The following is a 26,814-nucleotide window of genomic DNA, read 5'->3' as shown; positions in this document are numbered from 1 at the left end:
CGCCATGGAGACAAGGGTCGGGTTCCGGGGAGTTCTGCCCCTTCCAAGGGGTGCTGGCCACGCAGAAGGCTTAACCTGGCCGGCGCGGGAATGGGGTGCAGAGAGCAAAGAAATGTGGCTTTGATCTTATGAATGCCTTACTTTTACATTATTTGTACAGTTCTTGCAGTGAGATTTCCGGACCACTGTCTTGTATGTTTCCTAAGAAAAGCAAAAAGGGAAGAGATTGAAGAGAAAGTAGATTTTCAGCTACAAACTTTCATCCATTAGCTTTCAGCTTAAGCAAATGTGCGCAAAGTTGTCATGGATCTTTGCGGTCAATAAAAACCAAGCAAGAAGACTGAATCCCAAGTCATCTGGTATAAATGGAAGCAGTTTCTGTTATGGTTCCACGCTGTCAGAAGGGTCATCCTGGCTTAGGAGAGGGGCAGAAGGGGAAATGCACGCGTGGAAACAGGACTGGGCAGGGAGGATGTGACACTGTCCTCCTCACCAGGCCACGTTCCTGGCACCAACCATAGTGTTTGTGTCAATTTAATTGTTCTTGTACTCTCATAGAGGAAGCTGTGTCTTTCATCCCCTTGTAAGAGTTTTCACTGATGAAGGTGGTCTTTTATCTTCATATCTTGGGAACTACTGAAACTGTTTCAAAGAGTCAAAGACACCAATAACTAACAGAAATTCTTGTTTTCAGGGGCAGATAAGAAAAGAAACAATTTGCTGAAACTCCCTCTGCTTATAACAAAACTGACTGAAATCAGCTGGAATCAATATGGCCAAATGCAGTTTGCACACAGCAAGCTTGCTGATGTCACAGCCTGAATTTCTACCGCATGTTTCGTATGAACTCCCTCCAAATTTGCGCATAGGACCTATGAGGAAGCATGAAGAGAGAGCCATCCATGCCAGAAGACTTCCCAGATGTTCCCTTTGCTTCCACCAATTACCTGCTAACCCCAGGATCCAACCCTAAACCTTCTGTAATAAAATTACTGCCTTAAAGCCAGTACAAGAAGACAGGTTTGAACTGGACTCCTGTTTCCTCAGAAGTTAACTTGCAATGTGAAGCTTTTCTTTTCTCAAAAACCTGGTGTCATAGTGTTGGCTTCTAGTGCAGTGAGCCCCTTTTGCTGCATAACACTACCTGGTAATTTGACATACCAGGTGGTTAGTAACTACTGACTGCCTCCAGGTTGCAACACAATTATTACCCACTTGGGTGAAAAGAGAAGACAGGAAATAAATATTGGAGTCGGCTGGCAACCTGTTTACAAAGCAATTTACAACAGTTCCTTATTCTTAAGGGGTTATTCTAATGTAAGACCTCAGAGAAACAGTGCAGTGTGACAAAGGAGGAATTTATCAAAGGAGACAGAAAAAGCATCAAGGTAAGGATCCCAAATATATGTGCAAGGAATGTCTTTAAAATGAAGAGCTAAACTAGAATTTTCTGAAGGTAGAGTTCTATCCATATAATGGAATGAATATAACACATTATAAACGCTCATGTTTTGAAGCAATGGAGGGTGGAACACATTAGGAGGCATAGATGTTATTAAAAGGAATGAGTCTAAATTAGGATTTAGTAGTGGCATCTAAATTTAAAAAGTAGCACCCAATAACAGATTACTGTCTGGAAATGGTAGAGCTAATTAGCATAGCATAATTTAAGAGAAATATATTTTTAAAATAGAGCAGCAAGTATATAGAATTTTGAAAGTGAATTCTTATTAATATCTTACAATTTGTCTCATTTTAGGCAAGCTGTGAAATGGTGCAGTAGGAACCAAATAGAGAGCCAAAGGATCTCTCTGTCACTGCAGGCCCTTAGGGTAAGCAAATCCTTCCCTGATCCCTGGTCTCCTTATCTGTAAATGAGAATACCAGCACCCACCTCACTGTGCTGTAAACATGATGAGTTCCAACAATAATTTACAAATTGTAAAATCACACAAATCTAAGGTATTGCTCTTGTTGCTATTCTGATCTTCATTCCTTTTATAGTCTTTCTACTTCAAAGTGTATTTTTGCGTGTTCAAAGTGTATTTTTGCGTGGGTCCATTTTATGGAGGGCGGTGTAGCACTATTCCTGCCTTTGAATTCTGGTTGCCTGAGGCAACCCTTCTAAATGATTAAGTAGAGTATTTCTCCCCTTCTTTCTTCTCTCCCTCTACAAATACTGACCATGCACTGAATATGAGCTGTATGATGGCATCGGGGCAACACCATGATTATTATAGTGAACAACTTCCTAGAAGAGGAGGTGCCTGAGCTGGGTCCTCAAGGATGCTTGGAGTCAGCCAGGTGAACAGGGGGAGGTGACAGGTGACACAAAGTAGCACAAGGGCCCAGAGGCATGGAACAGTGTGTGCAGTCCCAAGACCTTTAGTAGTTTAATATTGCCATATTGTAAAGTGTGTCAGGGGAAACTGAGAGCCGGCTGAGGTGGAAGGCCCTGCAGGCCATCCTGAGAAGCTTGGACTTCACCTGAGCATGCTTGGGTTAAACAATGCAGTGAAGGGCCCAGGTTGGAAGTTTAAGTAAATCCTGGCCTCTCATTCCAGAAGGAGGAGAGGCAAAATTCCACATCATTCTGCCAGAGTAAGTTAATCATTCAGAAATTAAAGCATCTAGGTTACTAATTTAGCTTACTGATATGTCTTTAGCAGAGGTTCAAATTGATCCAAAACAATTGAGAATAGTTGTATTGAATGGGTTAAATGTTAATTGGTTTTCAGTTGAAGTGATTACAGTGGGGCGTGGTGGCTCATGCTTGTAATCCCAATACTTTGGGAGTCCAAGGCAAGAGGATCCTTTGAGCCTAGAAGTTCGAGACAAGCCTGGACAATATAGGGAGACCCCGTTTCTACAAAAAATGAAAAAATTAGCCAGGCATGGTGATGCATACGTGTAGTCCCAGCTACTTGGGAAGCTGAGGTGGGAGGATCGATTAAGCCCATGAGTTTGAGGCTGCAGTGAGCTGTAGTGGTGGCACTGCACTCAAGCCTGGGTGACAAGACAAAAACCCCATCTCCAAAAACAAAAAAACAAAAACATTTGTGACAATTTCTCTCTGCATGCACACGTGCACCTGCGCGCACACACACACAAACACACACAGAACATGATGTGAAGTAGTAAAGACTGGGATGGGTGGTAAGGGTGAAGAGACAGCAAATATAGAACACTCAAGTTTGAACTATAACAGAGAAGAAAATCTCTAGCCAGGGGAGGAGGAGAGGCTCAGGTAGAGAGAGTTATTACTTAAAACAGGGGAGGAGTAACCAAATTCATAGGCCAAGGGTCAGGAGCAGAAAGATAGAGCTTGAAGCTACAGGAGAGAGCAGATGCGCCCCAAGCCTGGAGAAGATGGGTGTGCTGGAGAGCCACTCCCCAATCTGAGTGTGCATATCTGCCCCTGGGCATGTGTGAGCACATGGATTCAGATTCCGGAAGTCAGGCGGAGCCTGAGCTGCTGCATTTCTAACAAGAGCTCAGGTGATTCACAGAGTTTGAGATGGACAGCTCTAGAACCTTGCTGTGCTCCGGTAACCTCAGCAGCACCTTGTTAGAAATGCAGAAGTTCAGGCCCCGCCCAAAGCTGCTAAATCAGGATCTGCACTCTAACAAGATCTCCGGAGGATTCCTAGGAACATTCCAGTTTGAGAAGCACTGCTCCAGGTCATACGAGAGGCAAGGTCATCTCCCGAATGAGAGGGAGAGAGGAAAGAGTTGAAGGCAAAAATTCAAAGAGCAAGCTAATGAAGAATTAGCTTTAAATTAGACTATCCTAATAGAAAGTAACTATATAATTTTTTTCTGGAATTTCCAATAAAAGGACCAAAATCATTCTTGGAGCAGTAAAAGAATTGACAGGTGGCCACTGCCAAAAGCCCAGAAGAGGTCACAGACAATCTGCCACCTTGCCAATTACTTTGGATACAAAGATAACGAAGTGAAGCTTCTCTGCCTTCGCTCTTATATTTGGACAAAAGACTTTCTATTACTATGCAGTATGCAATGCTTTGATTCGAGCATCCTTATTTAAAAAATAAAATAGAGATTTCTTTTAAGGAATTGTCTCACACAGTTGTGACAAGTCCAAAATCTGTGGGGTAGGACAGCAGGCTGGAGACACAGGGAAGAGTTGATGTTGCAGCTTGAGTCTGAAGACTGACTGTTGGCAGAATTCACTCTTGCTGGGGGGAGCCAATGTGTTGTTCTAGTTCATCCTTCAACTGATTACATGAGGCCCACCCACATCAGACAGGGCAATCTGCTTTATTCAAAGTCCATGATCTAAATGTTAACCCCATCCAAAAGCACCCTCACAGAAATATTCAGAATGACTGTTGACCAAAGATCTGGGCACTGTGGGCCAGTCAAGTTGACACGTAAAATTAGCCATCACAGACTCAGATCTTGTTGAGTCATCTAGGTCATAGTTGCCACTAAGAGGGGTTGTAGGTGAGTAGTCCAAGAATGATTTTGGTCCTTTTATTGGAAATTCCAGAAAAAAATTATATAGTTACTTTCTATTAGGATAGTCTAATTTAATGGGGTAAATTCTAAGCTCTGCTTCTAACTTGCTACTTAACCAAATTTACTTACATTTCATCTAAATAAAACCATAACAGCAAGTTTAGACTACTGATTCTATCAAAACCTCATCAATCCCTTTTATATGTGGCCTCCCTCTTCGGCCAGCCCTTCTCTCCCTAATTCTTCTCTAAACTCTTTTTTTTTTTTTTTTTGTATTTTTTGTAGAGATGGGGTTTCACCATTTTGCCCAGGCTTGTCGCAAACTTCTGGGCTCAATCAATCCACCCACCTCAGCCTACCAAAGTGTTGGGATTATAGGTGTGAGTCACCGCGCCCAGCCTCTTCTCAGAACACTTAAGAAACACACAGGCTGTGGCGGCCATTGGGTAATTATCAATGCCTTCCATTGTTAGTTCTTCTCTCAGGTTTATGCAAATAGCAAACAGCAAAAGTGAACAGTCATTTTAAATCTGTTATACCAGCACTTATCCATCCAAATGAATGTTCTCTTTTTCAAAGTAATCACTTATTTGAATGCTGCTTGTATTAGTTTGTTCTCACACTGCTATGAAGAAATACCCGAGACTGGGTAATTTATAAAGAAAAGAGGTTTAATTGACTCAGTTCTGCATGGCTGGGGAGGCCTCAGGAAACTTACAATCATGGAGAAAAGCACCTTTTCCACAGGGCAGCAGGAGAGAGAGTGAGTGCCCAGTGAATGGGGAAGCCCCTTATAAAACCATCAGATCTCGTGAGAACTGACTCAATCACGAGAACAGGATGAGGGAACCACCCTCATGATTCAGTTATCTCCACCTGGTCCTTCCCATGATAGGTGGAGATTATTGGAACTACAATTCAAGATGAGATTTGGGTGGGGACATAGCCAAACCATATTACTGCTGCTATCACTTGAAGCATTTTTGAAATTCTTTAGAAACTCCCTTTGAAAACTGACACACACATTCTTTTGAATTTCTTCAATGAGGGCATAATTTTGCTTTTTGAGGATATATTGGATATTTGAAACAGTAAAATGGCATTCAAGCTGATAATTAAGGTAGGTGATCAAGTTGAGCAATGTTATCTTTTAGCCAAAAATCAAGCTAGTACCATCAGGTAATGAGAAAAACAAAAAACAAAAACAAACAAACAAAAAAACTCCCTCATTCTGTAAATCATTTCTGGACTTGCATTCTTGTTGGAATAAGTGACTAGCCTCCAAGATCACTGAGAGCTTGGGTAAATCAATCACTTGGATCAATCAATCCTTAAATATTTGTTTTAAAACTAAATTTTGCCAGGCATAGTGGCTCACACCTGTAATCCCAGCACTTTGGGAGGCCAAGGTGGGTGAATCACCTGAGGTCAGGAGTTTGAGACCAGCCTGGCCAACATAGTGAAACCCCGTTTCTACTAAAAATACAAAAATTAGCTGAGCGTAGTGGTACACGCCTGTAATCCCAGCTTCTTGGGAGGCTGAGGCAGGAGAGTCGCTTGAACCCAGGAGGCGGAGGTTGCAGTGAGCTGAGATCATGCCACTGCACTCCAACCTGGGCAACAAAAGCAAAACTCTGTCTCAAAAATAAAATAAAATAAAATAAAAACTAAATTTTACATTACGTCATTGGTTTTTATCTCCAGAACTGGATTACAAGCATCTTAGATGTTTTCCTTTTTGAATTTCTCTCAGAGCACTTGTTTTATTAGTCTTGTTAGCTTATACAAGGGTCTTCTTTTACAAGAGTGGAAGCTCCTTGAAGGCAAGGGCCATGTTTAGGCACCTTTCTATGCCAGCATCTACCTGGTATGTGCCTATGGCAACTAGTAGGCACTCAAGCATGTGTGTTGAATGAATGAAGACAAACTGAATGAATGAATAAATGAATGACTTGCTTAGGTCATTGTTGTCCTACAGATTGTATTGATCTTAAACTGTTAAAATATCAGCATTGGGCCACATTTATACTCGGTGTGAGGCCTCTTTTACCCAGGAAGATCTGTTCCTAGGCTTTTCATCAATTTTAAAGATTGTCCAATATAACTTCTTTGTGATATTTACTAATAAAATACACTAGCACAGTGTATATTTCTAATAGGCAATCAATAAAACTTTGCTGAGTAAATATGGAATGGGTGAATGCGTTTGATTCAGAGTTGACTGAAAAGAAGTTTCAATGGTGAAAGAACCCTTCCAGATCTTCAGTCCATTCCTGGGGTGATACTGATGGTTTTTCTCAATTCCGCTACTTAAAAAAAAATCTTCTTTGTCAGTTTTGTGAATAGAGTTTCTGTTTCCTTTGGGAAGCATTTCATATTTGATATCCACCTAAGGTTTGTTTGCACTGGTGTAAAACTTAGTTTATTGTTAATACTCTTCATTTTTTACTGAGTGTAATAATAAATGTTTAACATCTTCTGTTATTAAGTAGCATTCCCCTTCTCTTTTCTGAAAGATCAATATCAAATTTTATTTCCTTTCTTCAAATACTTCATAGTATTTGTTCTTCAAAAGGCTCTTCTTGAGAAAGTGGCTATGAAAACCCACAATTCTTATTGTAATTCAGTAAGTTACAAGGCAAATACACCACCCACAAACCACAATGGAAAGCTCACATGAAGCCTCAGTCATAAATTTAATCAATTCTAGGTTGAATGCTATGAAAAGTTTTAATTGTGCAAATGTGGTACATAACATTTCAAATATAAGTGGAAGGATCATCAGTAGTGTTATCAAAATGCATAATACAGAAACTTTTTAAGAAAAGATAAAAAATTACACTCAGGACCCATAACTCTTCCTCATTATAAGCATATGTAGTGATTCATTCATGCAGGTTTTTATATGTAGATAGGATTTTTTTTTCCTTTTCAAGAATTCCATTGTAGCTATGAGATGAAAAATGTGTTATGGTAATGGTATAGCTTTCTTCTATTTTGCTTTTTGTGTTAGGATTGCTAAAAGCTTATTTAAAATTCCCAAGTGACATAATGTGTTTTCAATAAGGAGGACGCTGCCATGTCCAATATCCTTCCCCTGTCATTGTTCGGTAGCGTATCTCCTGGCTTCCTTCTACATGGGTCACTTAGTTAAGAGGGAGGCCAATGGAGTTCCAATTTCAGGCAGTGTGTGGCAGGGTTACTGTCCTAGCAACCTGGCTACTCCTCCAGTGAACCTCACCGTGAACATTTCTCATAGGTGTCATGTGGCAGGATGAAAAACATATTTGCCTTCCAGTGAAAGATGGCACAGGCTTTTGCCCAGCCAGGTTGGCAAGAGAACAGAACTCCTAACCCCTTGCTCGATAGGTTTGAGTTCAAGGGGTTGGATGCTCCAAGCAGAGGTCCAAACCCTGATTTATGAAGCATGCCGGGTCAACAGCCAGTCAGACCACTCCCACAAAGGCTGCCACGAAAACTCCCAGGGAACTGAGAAAAATGTTCAGGGTGGCAGAACTCTGTGGCCCTTCTGCCTCTTTGGAGAAGTGTTCAAAGTAGAGAATATCCCCCAGCCCCACCCAGTGCCATGGCACCAAGGCCTTTCCATCCTGGTAATCATAACCTTTAGGGGAATCAGCTGCCCTGGGCCTGCCAGGGCATCACATCCACAGAAGCAGAAGAGAGGAGTCCTCCATAGAAGCCATGGAGGAGCCGGAGATTGACACGCAGGTGAAAGTATCTGCCTCCCACCTCCTACCCTCCCCCCAGCCTATAGTCTAGCACAGGCCTGGAGTTTGGGAGCAACTGCTAGAATGTTCAGTCCAATCAGATAAATTGGTTGGGTGTCTCTTCAGATTCCAGAACACTTGGAAATGGTAATTCTGCCAAAAGAGGCTCTGTCAGAGATGATCTGGGTGACAGATTGCAGTTAAAAACGTCATCTATTGAACCTAAAAAACAGTAAACAAAGCATGCGTTATTACCATCACTGAAAGAAAGAAAAAAACCAACAGTGCCTTTCAAATTCATGCAACATAACTATTTTAATAATTAATAGAGAATCCTGGCTTCCTCAGAAAAATTCAAAAGGCTAAACAGAAACGTGTTGCTTTTTCTTTATTAGTGGGACAAGATTGTCACTTGCTTTTTTGCGGGCTGGAGTAAACTTGCAATGAGCTTAATATACTCTTTCACACTTGAGGGCAAAAGGCTTACATTTTGGGAATAGTTACTGAGGACAGAGAACAGTTTTTGCAGGGAATGGGGCCAGGTTAGCACCCTAGTGGCCCTGTGCTCTGCCTGTCGTGGGTGCCAGGTTTGGACTGCATGACAAGAAGGAGGTGCATCTTGGCTGTGCTGTCCTGCAGTGCATGATGACAGCTTCCAGGAAGGACCCTGCCACACTCCTCTGAAGTTGAAGTGGCCCCCGAGCCGGCTTAGAGTAAACTTTCAAGGAAGCACTGCCTAACTTCAAATGTTCCTCAGTGTCCCAAAGATGGGGTGGACATTCTGGGCAGCCCACAGGACAGAGGGTGAGCCATGGTGAAACCGGAAAATCCTGCCCAGGCTGCTGAGGCAGATAGGTGAACTCAGGGGTGTCTGAGAAAGGCCCAGGCACATATGGCACTGCAGCAAAGGGGCCAGTTAATCATCCCCTCCAAAAGGATCAAAGTATAATCCTCCACGTGATTGCAACAGAGCAGAGCACAAATGCATCTTTGTGAGGAACTCCCAGGCAGAGAAAGCTGAAACAATACGGGAAGAGATAAATAGAAAGACAGAGAGACAGAGAAAGAGAGGGGAAAGAGAGAGAAACAAAGACAGAAATGGAGATGGAAGAGATGGAGACTGAAATGAAGACAGAGATGAAGAAAGAGCAGGAGAGAAAAACACACAGAGAGAAAGAGAAAGAGATGGAGAGAGAGAGGAGGAAGGAGGGAAGGAAAGAGGAAAAGAGAAAGAGAGAGACCACTTCTAGGATAAGAAATAGCTAGTAGCAAGCATTTTTGTTGTAAACATTTGAAGAAAGAAACACAGGCTGTGGCTAGGAGTGGTGGCTCACACCTGTAATTCTAGCACTTTGGGAGGCTGAGGCAGTTGGATCACTTGAGGTCAGGAGTTCGAGACCAGTCTGGCCAAAAGGGTGAAAACCCATCTCTTCTAAAAACACAAAAATTAGCTGGGTATGGTGGCACACACCTGTAGTCCCAGCTACTTGGGAGGCTGAGACACGAGAATTGTTTATGCCCAGGAGGAGGAGGTTGCAGTGAGCCAAGATGGTGCCAATGCACTCCAGCCTGAGTGACAGAGCGAGAGTCCATCTCAAAAAATGAAAAACACAAAAAACAAAGCAAAAAACACAGGCTGTAAATACAATTAATGAGGACTCTATATTTTACAGCTGAACTCTGAGAACACCACAACTTCACAGAGACTGCTGGTTTTCTGCAATTAGCAGCAAGAGTCTTGACTCAGGGAAGTTGCTCTCCAGTCCAGACTAGCAAAAGACAGAGAGAATGGGCTCTGCAGAAGACAGATCCAGACAAGCCATGCATGATTCATGCCACCTGCAGCCACATGGGTGTCAATACCAAGAACCTGCCATATGTCATCAAGAGTGTGTTAAATGAAACCTTCTCGAGTTATTCTTTTGTGCTCTGTCCAAATCTGGAGAACCCTTCCAAGTACTATAAAGATTGATATCTTGGCCGGGCCTGGTGGCTCACACCTGTAATCCCAGCACTTTGGGAAGCTGAGGTGGGCAGATCACAGGGTCAGGAGTTCCAGACCAGCCTGGCCAACATGGCGAAACCCCATCTCTACTAAAAATACAAAAATTAGCCAGGTGTGGTGGCGGGCGCCTGGAATTCCAGCTACTCGAGAGGCTGAGGCAAGAGAATCGCTTGAACCCGGAAGGCTGAGGTTGCAGTGAGCCAAGATCACACCACTGAACTCCAGCCTGGGCAACAAGAGTGAAACTCTGTTTCAAAAAAAAAAAGATTGATATCTTGACCATATAGAGACTTCTCCCAACTGATCATTTTTGTTCACATTCTGTTGTACAGAATATGAATATTTGGAAGGCAGCATTCTTTCCTAATATTTAAATGATTGCCAAAAATATTTAAATGATCATTAATACTCATTTAAATTAATAATAATCTTTAAAGTTATTTTGGGGTATACTGCATAATGTAATCGTGTTGTCAGAAAACTTAAAGGGGCCCAAAAGGAAAAGTCACTACATTTGTTTTTGGTAATAAACAAGCCCCACTTCTTACTTTCTGAATTTTGTGATCTATTTCCCTTTCATTAATAGGTCTTGCCTTTCGAATCAATTGACTATCTTCCATTATTTTATTCTACCCTTTTATTTAACTACCTTCCACATATCCTTGGGAATTTTTAACATACCTCTGGAAGTTACACTGAACTTTCGGTCAGAGAAACTGCTCCTTCGGATTAAAGGCTCACTCATTTTTTCCAGAAATAACTTAATCGTCTCCTTCTTTTCTGGACTTGTACTTGACAAATTCAGAACTTTTCCATTTACTTTTACAACGGAATTACTGAGCCCAAACCAATAGAAGAAATCAAATAATGCGTCAGCTTTGAATTCATATGCAAAGCTTAAATTTTCTCCATTAACCATTTCATTTCCTGGGGGGAAGAAATTCTTCACTGCCTCTTGAAAATTAAACTGAAAGAGAGAGGAACATTGCATTGACTTCCTGGACATAAGTATCCTGTTGACATTGTAGAACTAACAACCACCCAAATATCCAAAACATCACACCTCTTATTCCCCTTTCACTCTCACAGATATTTTTAAACTGTTGTCTTTATTTTTTCTAACAAAACTTTGCATTTGCATCATATTCCATCTAAAAATTCTGAACTGCTTGGCCAAAATTACATTTATTCTTACCCATTTCTAATAGGTTGCTAAGAACTAAACTCATTTTATTGGTAGCAATAATGCCACCTTTGAGAACAAAGTGTCTGAATGCACTTTGTTTTCTAAGGGCCATTCTCTTGGCTTAAGCCAGGGCAATACGGCCTCAGTTCCTGCATGAAATGCACAAGCTCCTTCCATGTGGTTGACAGCCCTGGATTCAGACAGGCTAGGCTTACCTGAAGCCGGTAACTTTCTCCAATCACTGAGGAGATGACCATGTCCATCCCTTGCTCTATCTGTCTTCTTATCTTGGGGTGCCTTGTGTTTACAAGAAACGCGTATGTCCTTTCTAGAAATTAGCAAGCAGAATTCAGAAACAAGTGTGTCCATGTGACATAAGCATGCTTCTTATAATTTGCTATAGCAGTGGTTCCCACCTCCTTTGGAGATTTTATTCATTTATAACCTTCCGCTCTGCTCCCTCACACCCTTACTACAAAGCCTCGCCAGATTTCTAGAAGTGTTTCTGAGAATGTTGCAGATATGAAGGAGGTTCTGGGCCGCTGTAAAGGCAGGCTAGACAATCAGCTCCCACAAGGCTGCAGTTTGTAACTGGAGTCTCAGAAATCAAAAATTCCGCTCTATAATTATCACAGATGAGAACTGTGCCTCCACAGCATGTATCCAGTGTGGGGAAGGAAAGTGGAAGATCGAGATAGCCGGTTTTCATGTTCCTGCCGTGCTGGATTTTTTCTTCTTCTTTTTTTTTTTTTATTTTTTTAAGACAGAGTTTCTGTCACCCAGGCTGGAGTACAGTGGTATAATCAAGGCTCACTGCAGCCTCAACCTCCTGGGCTCAAGTGATCCTCCTACCTCAGCCTTCCAAGTTGCTGGGACCACAGGCATTTGCCACCATGCCTGGCTAATTTTTGTATTTTTTTGCAGAGACAGGGTTTCATCATGTTGCCCAGGGTGGTCTTGAACTCCTGAACTCACGCAATCTGCCAGGCATGGCCTCCCAAAGTGCTGGGATTATAGGCATAAGCCACCATGACTTGCTGGGTATTCAAATCACAACTTGGCTCTTACAGAAACTTTCTTATTTGCAAAAGAAAATCTGCAAAGGTCAGGAAACAGGGCTGCTCCATGCTTTCCACCTCCACCCCTACCCCCACCCCACGCCCAGCTCTCCCCAGCTTCTCCAGGGACCAGACATGCTTCTGACAAATGGCTAGTCTAGGGTTCTATGGACCAAGGCAACCAGAGGTTGATTCTTCTCCCTGCCGCTACCTCTAACACAATCCCAAGTGGGAAAACATCTCTCTCTCATTGTTTAAATAATACCACGTGTCTGTCCTGGCAGACAGATTTTTTTGTTGTTGATTGATTAGTTTGGTTTGGTAACCCCTCATGTCCAATTCTGCATGATTTAAGCCAAAAGAAGGTTGTTCACTCATTAGGAAATATAAAATGGTATTAACCAGCAACCTCTTAACTTTTCCAGTCCCCAGCATCAAGCTCCATGGCCTTAATTACTCAGTCGTTGGTCTAAGGAGACACATAGATACCTGTGTTCTCCTCCATTTAACAGCCAGGGACCAGACACTGTGTGATTTTTAGAACTCAGTGTTTTACACTGACTTTGAGATATCTCAGAGACAAACCTTCGGTCCACGAACAGCAAGTGTTTATGTCCTCGAGGAAGGCATTTTAAACTAACCTTATTCATCTTGTTTTTCTTACCCATGTTTTTCTTTCTCCAAAATTATTTTTTGGGCACTTTAGATATAAGCTGCCTTATATCCTCTTTAAGACAATAGATAAACAAACAAAGCAAGCAAACTCCTTGATACCTTCAATTAAATCTCACGTAAACCAAACCAACACCTCTGGGCTCATTATATACTCATGGCCACCACACTCCACAATTGTGCTGATGGGGCAGGTTGTACACTGCCTAACTCTAGAGGCTGTCATTCACATTTACAGACATTATTTTTATATTATGACAAACTTGTGGGAAGCATTAGTAATCGTCTTGAGGAAATGGTGGCTTTTTCTGATTTGCACAAAAGTGCGGTTTAGAATAACAGCAAGACTAGACACATTGCCTTAATCATAATTTTGCAATTTAAAATTGACCATCTTAAGCTTTGTGTCATAGAGCCTCTTCATTTTATGGCTTTTATCACAATTAACTAGTACTGGGTTTCCGGATTTCTGTTGTGGCGATTTATCACATTATAGTATGCCTCAGACACGTGCCTCTTTCCATAATAGTTGTTCGACAACTTCGTACATTCTGTAGGCTACCTACAAATTCCTCCTTGTACCACTACCTATACTTTCATTAAAAAGTTAAAATGAAGAGGGCTCTTACTCTTTTTTTAGATTCCTCCTGAGTGATCGATGCAGGAGGTGTACTTGATACAGCTGTGAATTACATTCCTAAAGAACTATCTGGCTTTCTGGTTATAATCAAGCCAAAGAACACGTGGGCTTCAGATGTTCTAACGAGCACTTCTTGTTACTGGGCATTCTGTTCCTGGCCTCTCCTGCAGAAAGAACATCGTGACTTTTTATTGTCAAATGAGCAGAGAGAGCTCCACAAATCTGAATGAGAGTGAATGTTTGGGGAAATCTATTTGAAATTTGTAGCTCATTTCTTATTTCCTTGGACTCATTTTAAGAATGTTAGTTAGAAGCAAGTTTAAGAAATTCTACTTCTATTACAGAACGTTATGCCCATGACTTCCCCCACATATCATTCTGAGCAGGATGAGGAAGGCAAAATGGAGACATTTTCATACTGAAATTTGGTTTAATAGTCGCTACCAGCTAATCTGATTTCTTGGAAGAAACGATAAAGAGATGTGTCTAAACATGACATTCCAACATCATGGCATGAAACAGAAAAGCATCCACAATGGCTATTTATTTTCTTAGTTTCCTCATCTATAAAATGGGAATAGTGTAAGCACCTCCTAAGTGGGATAATTACGCATCCTAGTTTGCCCGGGTCAGTTTATACCTTTATCCCAGAATAATTATTGATAGTAATGATGTTCATGTTCATAACGTCCTCAATTGATAAGCCCTACAAAGTTGTTGTGGTGATCCATTACATTAGAGCACTTCTTAGACATAGTAGGTGTTTGATACATGGTAGAGCATGTCATATATCATCCTCATCACTCTAGTCATTTCTGCAACCTCCAAAGGCTCAGAATGTCAGATCACTTCCTGCCTAGGCAGGAAGTAGAAAAGAAGCTCCCAGACAGGTGGCTTCTGCCCTAGGATCATTGAGGGTTTTGTTCTGCAGGCCTGTGCTGTGCTTCAGGTGGCCTCACACACCAGGCTCCTTGCTGTCTACCTCGTCACAAGCTGATTTCTGCCCTGCTCATCAGTCCACACCCCAGCCCAGTTTGGTCCCAGCAAGGACCAAACCAAAACTATTTAGATACTGATATGGTTTGGATTTGTGTCCCTGCCCAAATCTCATGTCAAACTGTAATTCCTAATGTTGGAGGAGGGGCCTGGTGAGAGATGACTGGGTCATGGGGGTGAATTTTCCCCTTGCTGTTCTCATGATAGTGGGTGAGTTCTTGCTAGATCTGGTTGTTTAAGAGTGTGTAGCACCTCCCCTTCCGCTCTCTTCCTCGTGCTCCATGTAAGACGTGCCTGCTTTCCCTTCGCCTTCCACCATGATTGTAAGTTTCCTGAGGCCTCCCCAGAAGCAGAAGCCTGTATAGCCTGCAGAAACGTGAGCCAATTAAACCTCTTTTCTTTATAAATTACCCAGTTTTAGGTATTTCTTTATAGCAGTGTGAGAATGGACTAATATAGATACTTACCTTTTGAGGTGTCTTTTTTGGTCTGTACATTAATGAAGAACAACATTGGTCTGCTCAATATAGTTTCCCTGTAGTCCTTATAATCACAGTAGTTGGTCAGTTCCACATACCTATGAAAAAGCAGAGATCATTGCAAATGTAACGTACCCTTTCATCTAAATTAGGAAGGGGATGTACTGGAGAGGTATCCGCCACAGCCACAGACCTTGCAGGGAAGTTCCTTGAAATGCATCCTTACAGAGGTCACCATATAAATGAATCTTTCTGGTCATGGCTGATTGGCTGAAGGATCAGTGTGCAGCCCACAGGCAGCCATGGTCCTGGGGGTGTCCTGGCATCAACGCTTGGCTCTCAGACTTTACCAGAAGATCATCAGTATCATCTGTCATTTAGGCTAAAAGCATTCATTTGAAGCTATAAGAGCTCTAAGTCTCTCTGAATTGATAATGAATTCGACATAATAAGTAGAATTAGCTGAATTTTCTCCAGTGGAGTCATCCTGTTTAACTTGTGGGTCTGGAATTTTCCTTTCCTTCTCCCCACTTCCCCACTAATCCCTAGATAAACCAGTCCCCTCTATAGATTACAGAATCAACCAATATTCATATGAACTATTACTAGTTCATATCTCCCCTACGCTGAGCTTGTGTAATTAAAAAACTAAAACAACTGATGTTGGACTTTTCGCTACATCCTTGTTAAATTTAGCCTTTTTGGTTTTCATTATTCTCATTTAGGAAGATCTTTCTGAATCCTGACTCTGTCATCCAGCATGTTAGCTTTCTTCCCTACCCTTCACATCTTCCAAGCAGCCTAGCTATGTCCCTGTCCGCATTGTTCATAAAAAGGTCCAAGTGCAGATTAGCTTCCTTCAAGAAGCTAGTTAATTTTCTAGCTAAACCCAAGCTCAGATGCCATGTGGATGTAGGGAGGCTGAATGGCCCCCCAGCAGGCTGAAGGATGCGTCTGCCGCAGTCTCTCTGAAACATGGAGCTGGTTCCCCATTGACACAGCTGTGAGCATCTGCACGGAGTGAAGGGCTGGCTGGGCTGAGCGTACGGGCTGCCTTTTGCTACACCACAGCATGCTTGTTTCTTATATCTAGTCATCCGCAGAGACAGCTCCAAGCAATTTTTTCTGGCTGGTTGTCCTTCCAGTGCCTGACATGAGAATCACAGCCTTGGCGAGAAAACAGCCGCTGCAGGGAGTGGTGGCCACAGTACTCTCGGTATCCCTCCCCTGCGTCCACTTCCCACCACCCCTCGGAGGGACCAGCACACACGACAGTGACCGGGGCATGTGGCAAGAGCGTGTGAGAGAATATCTACCCTGAGGCATGAAAACACGGCTTCCGCTCGGCTGTTTCCCAGCTTGGTTTCTTAGAAATCTATGTCATTATCTTTCTGCTGGGATTGTCAGACCTGATTTTGAGAGCATTTAAAACCTGACCCCTGATGGAGCCTCTAAAATGCTTCCTGCCTTCTATTTCACCAAGCTTTTAAAGCAGTCTCCACCTCCCACCGCAGCTGTAATGGTGGCTGCTTGGGAGCTGTTCCTGGGGTAGGGAGGGGAACATGGGGCTGCAGTGTTCCAGAGAAGAAAAAGGTGGGTGTGGATGTTGATGCTCACGGAGTGGGTGAGGATGGCAGGAATAGAAGAGAGGACGATGGGAATGGAGGAGGGGAGCTGGGGTGGGGCACTGGGGTGTTACAAGGGAATGGAAGGCCAGGTAAGAGAATGCAGACCCACAAGGGGCTTTGGTATGGTTCTTCCTTCACCCCTCCCCTGCCCTCATCCTCATCTGGGCAGAATAGGAGAAAGGGGGTGAGATGGGGGAACCTCAGGAGACTGAGGGGAGTGGTGCTGGTGTTGCACATCAGCTGGGAGAGAATTTTCCTGCCCTTTTTTATCCCAGTTGACCAACTGCCAAAAATTACTAGAGAAAGAAAGCAAAGGAGATGGCAGGAAAAAGAAAACCACCATTTGCTGGGCTCATTCATTCATTCACTCAGTAACTTCATTGAGTCCTGCTGATGAGCCGGGCACCAGGTGAGCATTTACATGTGTCTCATTGCCTTCTTGTGCTGGAGGGGCTCAGAGCCTAGAAAGGTGACAGTGGACGGAGGCAGTGCAGGGTGCCCCTGTGCTTGCCCATCCCTCTTGCCATCCATCTATTCAGCGGCCAAACACCCAGCACAAGTATCATAGATATTTCAGAATTACTATGCAAATATTGCTTCTACATATTGAATATTTATCATAGTTGCTGAAATCATCATTAGGCAGACAGGCAAGAGTGGCTTGGGAAGGGGGTGAAGAGAAAGTGAAGTCTGTGGTTACATGGGGTGTGAGCATACAGACGGAGAAAAGAGAAAGAAAACCCCTGTAGCAAAAGAGGAAGGAAAGGGCAAGTCTAGTTGACATAAACGTAAAAAAATAGATGGGTGATGTGGGGGGAGCGGGGGTGCAGGCTCCACCTATGACCCATTCGAGGCAGGTTTCCCGTTATCCTACCACCCTGTTTACAGGGAGTTCAGTCATGGTCATTTCAGCTCCTTTACTATATTCCTCAGGGAGATTCCTCTATTCTTTCAATATCTGGAGTCTGATTGTCATTCTTAATGGAAAGCGCATGGCATTTGTGTACAATGTACCCAGAAATCTGCAGTTTTGATGCCTTTTCTGATGACACAAATGCTAGTGCAGTATTTCCCTCTGCGTACAAAATTGATTGACATCCGATGGGTCAGTGATCCCACAGATAAAAATCTCAACTTACAAATGATCTCTGGTTCAGAGAATAATCAGTTTTCCCTGGAATTTGGTGGAAGGCTTTTTCGAATGCTACTGGGCTCAAAGAGCAGGTATTTGGCATGGTCACAGAAGGAAGCCTGCTGGATAGCCACGTGTTGAGTGTAATGTATGACCTACACATGAGCTATCCATTTTCGAGCCTGAATTTCACAAAACACCTTGGATAATAAAACTACATGCAACGTAATTTAATCTGCCTTGGATGATTCAGGGATACTTGAATTTCAGCTCCTTAATAGGCTGTAAACCTCATCACAGTGGATGCCAGTTATCACTGTACCACAGATGTGTAAAAACACTGCTTATAGAAGACCTCTGATGCCAGAACTTACAGACAAGAGATTGTGGCAAGATCCCTACTTAATAAGCTCCCTATCTCTAACCAGGCCACAGATAAGAAATACCTCATTAATTCCTCCATCCCCAGCCTCTCAGTTATGGTCCAATTGTTAAACACCTTGAAATTCCATTGAAATAAATAAATGTGAGCATTCACTAAAACACGATACGATCGGAGAATTTAGTTGTTAAGGTGCACAGATATTTAAGTTTCTGACATGTAATCACTGGTTTTAGTTTAAGACTAACCTTACTAGATTATATTAGGGACTAGTTATTTGATCTTCTTTGTTTGTGTGTTCATTTGTTTGTTTTTTGAGATGGAGTCTCACTCTTTCATCCAGGCTGTAGTGCACTGGCACAGTCTTGGCTCACTGCAACCTCTGTCTCCCATGTTCAAGCAATTCTCCTGCCTCAGCCTCCCAAGTAGCTGGGATTACAGGCGTGCACCACCATGCCCAGCTAATTTTTGTATTTTCAGTAGAGACAGGGTTTCACCACATTGGCCAGGCTGGTCTCGAAATCCTGACCTCAAATGATCTGCCTGCCTCAGCCTCCCAAAGTGCTGGGATTACAGGTGTGAGCCATCACACCCGTCCTTTAATCATAGATATTTCAGAATTACTAATGCAAATATTGCTTATACATATTGAATATTTATCATAGTAGCTGAAATTATTATCATTAGGAATGAAAAGCAAACACTTTAAGATAGACAGTTTCTTTAAACTCTCATTTCTTCATTGCTTTACCCTGGCCCCAAAACGCTTCTGGGGTGAAAGTGTCTAAGCTTGGCTTCAATCCAAAGATTAAAAGGCAGGACAAGGCCGGGCATGGTGGCTCACATCTGTAATCCCAGCACTTTGGGAGGTCAAGACAGGAGAACTGCTTGAGGCAAGGAGTTATAGACCAGCCTGGGCAACACAGTTCTAGACCAGCCTAGGAAAACCTTGCCTCTACAATAAATTTTTAAAATTAGCCAGGTGTGGTGGCGCATGCCTATACTCCTAGCAACTCAGGAGGCTGAGGCGGGAGGATTGCTGGAGTCCAGGAATTCCAGGCTGCAGTGAGCTATGACTGCACCGCTGCACTCCAGCCTGGGTTACAGAGCAAGACCCTATCTCAACAAACAAACAAGCAAACAACCCAAAGCAACCAACCAAACAAAAAAACCCCAGCAGGACAATGTAATGGGAAGCACAGTATTTCAAAATAAGATCTAATTCATGTCCTGATTTGCTGGCTATGTGAACTCAATTCCAGAGCCACAACTCACTGTGACCTTGAGGGACGTCTTTAACCTGTCTGCACCTGTTCACTCATCTGTGGAAAGGGCATAACAGTATTTTTTCCCTCATGATGAGTAAATGCAGTACATGCAATGTAGACATATGAATTTGAACCCATAGTAGATGCTTGATAAACATCATGAGTATCTCTAATCCTGGCCAACTTGACAAACCCATAGGATGAAGTTCTGTAAACTTCTGACTCCCAACCAGGGCTGTGTTCATTTGAGTTCCCAGGAAATGAGGAAAATATTGGCATCTGATAAATGAGCAATAGTTGCCCCTTCCTTGTTCCAATTTCTTTCCTCATTTTTTCAGTTTAGGAGGCTAAAGGGAACAGCTTAATGACAGCAACATCTGAAAAGGAGGACCAAAAAAGAGCATTGTGTTTTGCTTCTAGCAAATCAGGAGCCACTGAAAGATGGCCCACCTCTAAGACACCCAACTTTCAAAGCTGCCCCAAATTTCCCTTGGCTCTAACAATTTCTGCTCAATGACAAATAGGAATTCAAATCCTCCATGGCCTCCATCAAAGGGTGGGGTGTGTGTGTGTGTGTGTATGTGTGTGTGTGTGTGTTCATGAAAAAAAATATGGACAGTTGAGCAGAGAAAAAGAGGAACACACACTGCAATGGTCTGTGTAGGAGGCCCATGAACTGCTTGCCTCCATCATAATTCTTTGCTGTGACACTAAGCAAAAGCTTGCAGAGCCATTTTACTCTTGGGGGAAGCAGTCTACGCCTGCCATGACTTTCCAGTGTTAGCTTGATCACCCTACAAAGAGTCTCGCCCTAATCTCTTTTCCCTTCTTCCCTCTGCCTTCTGCCCTAGTTCTACTGAAATAAAGCAAAATTTTTAGACTTCTCACTCTAATGTGTGTGGCTTACATAGACATTATTCAAGGGTACGCATGTTCATGCATTCATTCCTTAAGGAATTATTGACACTTAGTGTGTGTGAAACTCTGATGGGGCAGAGAATGATTCATTCATTTATGCATGCGAGGAATGATTACTGAGTACCTACTGTGTGCTGGGCACTGGGGACACAGAGATGAGAAAGGAAACAGCGTTGCTTCTAAGGAGCATACAGTCTCTTAGGGAGACAGATGAGAAAATACACCATTTTGGTATGAAATGATGAGTGTATAACCTTCTTGCTCAAAGTGTGATCCTTGGACTAACAGCACTGGAATCACCTGGCATGATGAAAAATCCGGGGCTCCCCCCCATAATAAATCAGAATCTGTGTTTTAACAAGGTCTCCAGGAGACTTGCATGCTTATTTAAAGTTTGAGAAGCACTGGTCTAAGACATGGTCCCTGCTATTCACAGGCTTGCAAACTGGTAAATCATTCAAACATACTAATGCCAGAGAAATGCATAGTTCTCTGTATTCATGTGTCCAGGCTCCACTGGGTTCTCTCCTAGTCAGTTAAGTCAAAGGGAGCAAGTCAGGAGGGGCCTGGGGTTAGAGCCATGTATTGGGGCGAGATGGGTAGTAGGAGAGAGATTGTCCTGTCAAGCCAAACAGCCCACAAGGGTTGGACAAGAGCAGGGGCAGGGGGCACCCCAGGAAGAGTCACAGCCTAGCCCATCCATGGGGACTATGGGGTGGCTGCACGCAGGCAGGCAGGCAGGTAGGTGGCAAGGACCAGGGGGGCTGAGAGTAGAAAGGAGACCCAAGTGTGGCTGCAAGTCCAGAGCCTGGCTCTGAAGAAGGCAGGCAGGAAAGATGGCCAGGTGGCACATTGCTGTAGACTCATCAGATCTGAGTGTGATTTCTGTCTATGTGACCTCAGCTAGTGTTTTCACCTCGCAAACATTCATTTTCCTCACCTGTAGAATCTGGCTAAAAAAAGGTACCCCATGAGTGGCTAAGAGATTAAATAATGTGTGTAAAGCTCTCGGCTTCTGGTGCTGCTTAATGGTATTATTACTATTCCCACTTTATAGTTGAGGAAATGGAGTCCCATGGACAGTGAGTAAATTTCCCAAGGTCATTCAGCTCGCAAAGAGCAGAGCCCTTCCTCTAGACTGACTCTCTTAAAAATCTCACAGCTCAGTGCATGGATGGTTATTATTCCACCAACATCACACTATGTGTCCTGCTAAGGGGCTGCTGTCCTAAGCAGGTTGCTACATCTAAGACCACATCTTCCAACCTCCCAGCCTCAAGTTGGATCTCTTCTGAGAACTGGGCCTGCGCCAGCAGACAGAGCCCAGCACTTCCCACTGTGGGATGGAGGTGAGGCTTCCCCCAGTAAACTTCCAAGTGTGTTCCAGCCCGACTGTCCTCATTTTACCCCCATGAGTGCTGCTCCACCTCACCTGCATTCTCTGCCCTGAGTAGGTGTGACTGTCACCCATCCAGGAGCAGGTCACAGCTCTGCTTTTAGTGGCTTCCTTAAAATCACTGCACTTACTTCCTTTTGTAGGCTGATTGTACAAGATGTGCACTAGCTGACATAATTCCAGTTATTTATTTGTAGATTCAGGAAATGAGGGAGAAAGCAAGATTATTTCAGGTTCGAAGTAATTTGCTGAAAGCATAGGTTCTCCTGGTTCTACTGGTTCTCCCACTTAGCAGCATCTTACCTAGGTAAATTACTTAAGCTCTGAGTCCTAATGCTTACATCTGTAAAAAGGAGGAACAGCAGTAATGCAAACTTTGTAAACTTTTATGAGATAATAGCTGTGAAATACTTTGCACCATTCGAGTAAATGTTAGTAGCCACCATTACTATTGTATTTATTTTTATTCCCCAAGCAGCCTCTTTCATGCTAGGGGAGCACCAAAAAGAAGGGACTCCAGGTCTTCTTTGCCAAACGTTTGCCATTATACTTTACCAAGAGGCTGCTTTATAAGAAAAAAGGTGTGGGGGTGTGTGTGTGTGTCATAGTTAATGGTAATTTTGACTTTTAAGTATTGAATGAATGGCTCCCTGAATGACCATTACCCACATCTTGTGTCCTGAGAACATTGTGTTTACAACATGGGCGAAAATCCTGATCTTGAAAGAAAAAAATAAAAATAAAGATCTTGCCATAAATCCTACAAAACAGGACAAATATTTTTAAAGTAGGTTTTTGAAGGAGCTTTAGGGTTGGTGGTCATCACTAAGTCTTCCCACTACGCTAGATTTCCTTAGTTTACTTAGTAGGTATGTACTTAGAAAAAATGTTAAAGTATTAGAAAATGAACCTAAGTAGGGCTGCTAAAATCATCCTCTTGCTCTCTTAACGAGTGAATAACCTGAAAGTCAAGGTCGGTGGCTCTTAGCCTTTCAGGGTTCCTTGGAAAAGGACCTCATGAAAGCCACAGTACATACTTATGAGGTCCCAGAAAGAAATTCTAATTACACCAGGGGCTTATCCCATATGCCAAAAATATTTGTTGAGTTAAAAAGAATTAATTAATAGAGCAAGGATTCTTAACCTGGGTCCAAGTATCTCATGAACATCCTGGATGGTCAGCAAAAATTGGGCATATATCTACATTTCTGGGGAATCTACATACAATTCTCAAAAGTTCTATGGTCCAAAATGATTAAGAACCATTTTGCCTTTTGGTTTCCCTGGCCATCTTAGTGGCTGCTTTTGGTTAGAGGCCATCCCACATCCAGGGCCGGAATATGGTGGCCACAAAGAAGATGAAAAGTCACTGGAGTCCATCCACTCTAGGCTCCAACCCATTAAGAAGGGTGGAAAATACAAGCTGGGGCAAGTCGGCTCTGAGGATGATAGACAAGGCAAAGTGAAACTGGTCATCCCCACCAACTGCCTGGCCTCGAGGAAATCTGAAATACAGAACTAAGCCACATACTCTCAAAACTGCCATCTACCTCTCCAGCAGTAATAACATTAAATTGGGCACAGCATGTGGAAAATACCATAGGAAGTGCACCCTGGTATCACTGATCCAGGGGATTCTGAGATTTTTTTTTTTTTTTTTTTTTTGAGACAGGGTCTCACTCTGCTGCCTAGGCTGGAGTGCAGTGGCACCATCTTGGCTCACTGCGAGGTCCACCTCCGAGATTCAAGCCATCCACCTCCCACCTCGGCCTCCTGAGCAGCTGGGACCACAGGTGCATGTCACTATGCCCAGCTAATTTTTGTAGAGACGAGGTCTCACTATGTTGCCCAAGCTGGACTCGAAGTCCTGGACTCAAGCAATCTGCCCACCTTAGCCTCCCAAAGTGCTGGGATTATAGGCATGAGGCACTGCACCTAGCCCTGAGATCTTTGGAAGCATGCCAGAACAGACTGGTGAAAGAAAATCATGCAAATCTTTAATAAAACTGGCCAGAGCTTATTTTTCAAAAAGAAGGAAGGAAGGGAGGGAGAGAGGGAGGGAGGGAGGGAGGGAGGGAGAGAGGGATGGAAGTGGGGAGGGAGGGAGGTTGTATGCTATCTCTAAAGCCAAAAACAACTGGGCAAATTTGGCAGCTCAGAGGAGCGAAGCTTTAGATATCTGAGTTCTGGCTTTGGCATGCCTCCCACCTCCTGATTCACGAGGGCAGAACCTCACTGCTGCCCACAATCCAGTCCTCCCCCTCTGCCTGGAAGGCTGTCTCCATTTAGACCAGATTCCCTCCTGGCCATCCTTCAGGACTGCACACTCAGTTATAAAAGCCTCCTTCCCTGCCTGAGGACAATAGATAGCTCCTTCCATCACCCAAATTATTTTCGGAGGCTCCTTGCTATTTCCCAGGTACAAAAGCCCTCACAGTATTGCCTATACGATGATAGCCTATTATTTGTTGGTTTGTATTTGCACCCTGGTCTGTGTTACCTGGTCATTGTGGCCCAGTTGTTTATACTACATTCAAAGCTGTCAAGGGAATCACTGTTGTTTAATTTTCTTTTGTGTAGGAGGTGTTCAAAGCAAGAGTTAGATGACAGACCTCAAAATCATTTCAGATTCTGCAGCACTGTTTGCTACAATTAGGAGAACTGGTTCTGTCAAAAGCCTAACTTATGGCTTCAGTTCATTTTGGACATTTTTATTTTTCATACCCTGTTCTCAAACACAATGGGTATCTTCTTTTTAAATCTGCGCACATCTGATTTCTGACTCAGTTCCTCCCACAGTCCTCCGCTTATGGTTTGGAATTGGAATTTTCATTTCACTAAGAAAGGGAGAAATTCTTGCTGGGGAATGGTTCTTCAGGCATTCAGAGCCCTCACTGTCTTTGGAAAAGCAAGGTTTTTTCTCCAGGGGTTTTGAAGACTGCACATTCAATATCTCATTTTGTTTGCTTGCCTCTCGGCTCCCTCCTACCCACAGGGTGCCACAGCACTCTGTCTTTCCCAGTAGCAAAGGAGCTGTGTCTCAAAAGCCGGCTATCTTATTCATTTCTGAGTCAAACTCTAGACCATGCTTGCCTCTTCAGGCACTTGGCCCTCTCAGCACAAATGTAACAGGGCTTTGCACTCCAGGCCCTTGCCAAGAGTGACCTCTGGAGGCCTGAGGTCATGTGGAATCAGGCCTGAAGTGCCCTCGTTTACCCTGTGGCACCAAAGCCTGCTTCAGATGGATGGGCCACATCCTGCCGGTCTGCCAAGAAGAACTTGGGGGCACTTTGGCCACAACAGTCAAGAATCCTGGGGGCCTCCTTCCCATTAAGGCCCTCAGGTTTCACACTTATTTCCCCAGAACTTATCTGTGCCTTCCACAGCCCACATGGCCCCGGGCTGGACTTCCAGGGGCTTTGTTTCCTTCTCAGCTGCGGTTTATTTGTTTACTTTTGAAACACGAAGGGAGGCCGGAGATGGGAAACTTTGAGCTTCTGCATGCTTCTCCACTCGGTCTCCTCACTGGAGAGGGCTGGCAGTGCTCAGAATGGTGCATGCCCCCCGCTCCGCACTGGCCAACCATGCTCCAAAGCCAGGATGTGAGTCTTGCAGAGCTGCAGACAGCCTCTAAAGGGTGTGCTCCCAATTTGAGCTCATCTGACCCAGTTAAGGAGCCAGAATGGGAGAAGCATCCGCCAGTCATGAGCTCTGGCTGGGGGCCCCTGCCCTCCCCCTCGCGCCCAGTCCTGATGCCCTTCTGGGCGGCTTCAAGCAGCAGCTGCAAAATGTCAGTGCAAGAGGCAGAAGAACCAGGGCGAGCGAGCAGGCTCCTGGTGATAGAAGCAGAAGGAAAGTCTAGAAGCGCACGGAGCAAAGGGCCACGCGGTGTCGCAGGCAGCCAGGACAGCCCAGGCTCCCAGAGACCGCAGCCGGGTGGAGGCGTCTGCGGGTACCAGGCGACGGGCCGGGGCGCACGGCTAGGCCACTCACCTCTTGATGTAGCTGCTGAGGCGGTAGAGCTGCCCGTCGAGGCGCACGAGGCCGTCACCGAAGACGTTGAAGCCCCGCCGCGCCGCCGCCGGCTCCCCGGGCCCGGCCACCACGAACTGGTCGCCGCGTAGCTGGAAGGCACCGGGCTGCAGGCGCAGCAGCTGCGCCAGCGGCAGCAGGGCCAGCTCGCAGTCGCAGGTCCACAGGCTGCGCAGCTCCCCAGACGAGATGGAGGTCAGGCTTGGCCTGGCCACCGGCTCGCAGGCCGCCCCCGCCATGCCCGCGTCGTCGGTCCTCACCGCCTGCTTCCGTCCAGTCCCTACAGCCCCCAGCCGGCACCTGATGGTGGATGGTCCCCAGGAGGGGCCGGGCGCCCTGCCTGCGTCAGCCGCGCGCGAGGTGCGGAGGGGGTCGGTCTGCCCGCCTGGCCTGGACGCGGTGGCCGCTCTGGTGCCAGTCTGACCGCCCGGTCGGCCCCTCCCGAGCTGCCACTCTCTGGGAGCCCTGCAGGCACCGCGCGGAGAAAGCGGCCCCGGCGCAGCGCGGCCCCTTTTATCCGCCCTCCGGACGCCCGCCTCGCCCCTGCCTGCCCACGGCCACGACCCCAGAGGCTCGGGCCGAGTTATCATCGTCTTATAACTTGGCATGCTCGAGTCTGCTCGCAGCCAAGGCTTAGTCATCCCCCTGGGGTCCGCTACTCAACACCAGGGCTGGCCCCCGCCCTGCCTGGCGGACACTGCCGGAGGCTGGAGGTGGGGAGAGTCCTCTCCCCGGGTTCCCAGGCCCTGCCTATGGTGGGCGGCAGGGCGCACAGCACCCACCCTTGCCTAAGACACCACACCCCTGGTGTT

At 44.6% G+C, this 26,814-nt stretch overlaps 1 protein-coding gene and 1 long non-coding RNA gene across 2 annotated transcripts; one reads left to right on the top strand and one right to left on the bottom strand.

Annotated features, from left to right (window-relative positions):
* Positions 1–20: 20 nt before the first annotated feature.
* On the top strand, positions 21–16,699 carry LOC129011535 (uncharacterized). Its single transcript, XR_008493351.2, has 3 exons — positions 21–1,388; positions 1,760–2,304; positions 16,392–16,699. It is a non-coding gene; the product is annotated as an uncharacterized LOC129011535 (long non-coding RNA).
* On the bottom strand, positions 7,160–26,814 carry MEDAG (mesenteric estrogen dependent adipogenesis). The gene is made up of 5 exons (XM_054446588.2): positions 25,964–26,814; positions 15,235–15,344; positions 11,617–11,729; positions 10,897–11,182; positions 7,160–8,432 (listed from the first exon to the last, which is right to left on the bottom strand). The coding sequence occupies exons 1-5, from the start codon at positions 26,641–26,643 to the stop codon at positions 8,308–8,310; spliced, it is 1,314 nt and encodes a 437-aa protein (XP_054302563.2). The 5' UTR covers positions 26,644–26,814; the 3' UTR covers positions 7,160–8,307.

This window comes from Pongo pygmaeus, chromosome 14 (genome assembly GCF_028885625.2).
Source record: "Pongo pygmaeus isolate AG05252 chromosome 14, NHGRI_mPonPyg2-v2.0_pri, whole genome shotgun sequence".
Taxonomy (NCBI): domain Eukaryota; kingdom Metazoa; phylum Chordata; class Mammalia; order Primates; family Hominidae; genus Pongo; species Pongo pygmaeus.
This window is presented reverse-complemented; position numbering and strand designations above follow the sequence as displayed.

What these genes read in the sequence shown, in the direction of transcription:
- MEDAG (XM_054446588.2), bottom strand. Translation starts at nt 26,643, where the DNA reads ATGACTAAGCCTTGGCTGCGAGCAGACTCGAGCATGCCAAGTTATAAG. An exon ending in CTCAGCAGCTACATCAAGAG is followed by an intron (nt 15,345 to 25,963) that starts GTGAGTGGCCTA and finishes GCTTTTTCATAG; the next exon opens with GTATGTGGAACTGACCAACT. An exon ending in GAGAAAGTTACCGGCTTCAG is followed by an intron (nt 11,183 to 11,616) that starts GTAAGCCTAGCC and finishes TCTCTCTTTCAG; the next exon opens with TTTAATTTTCAAGAGGCAGT.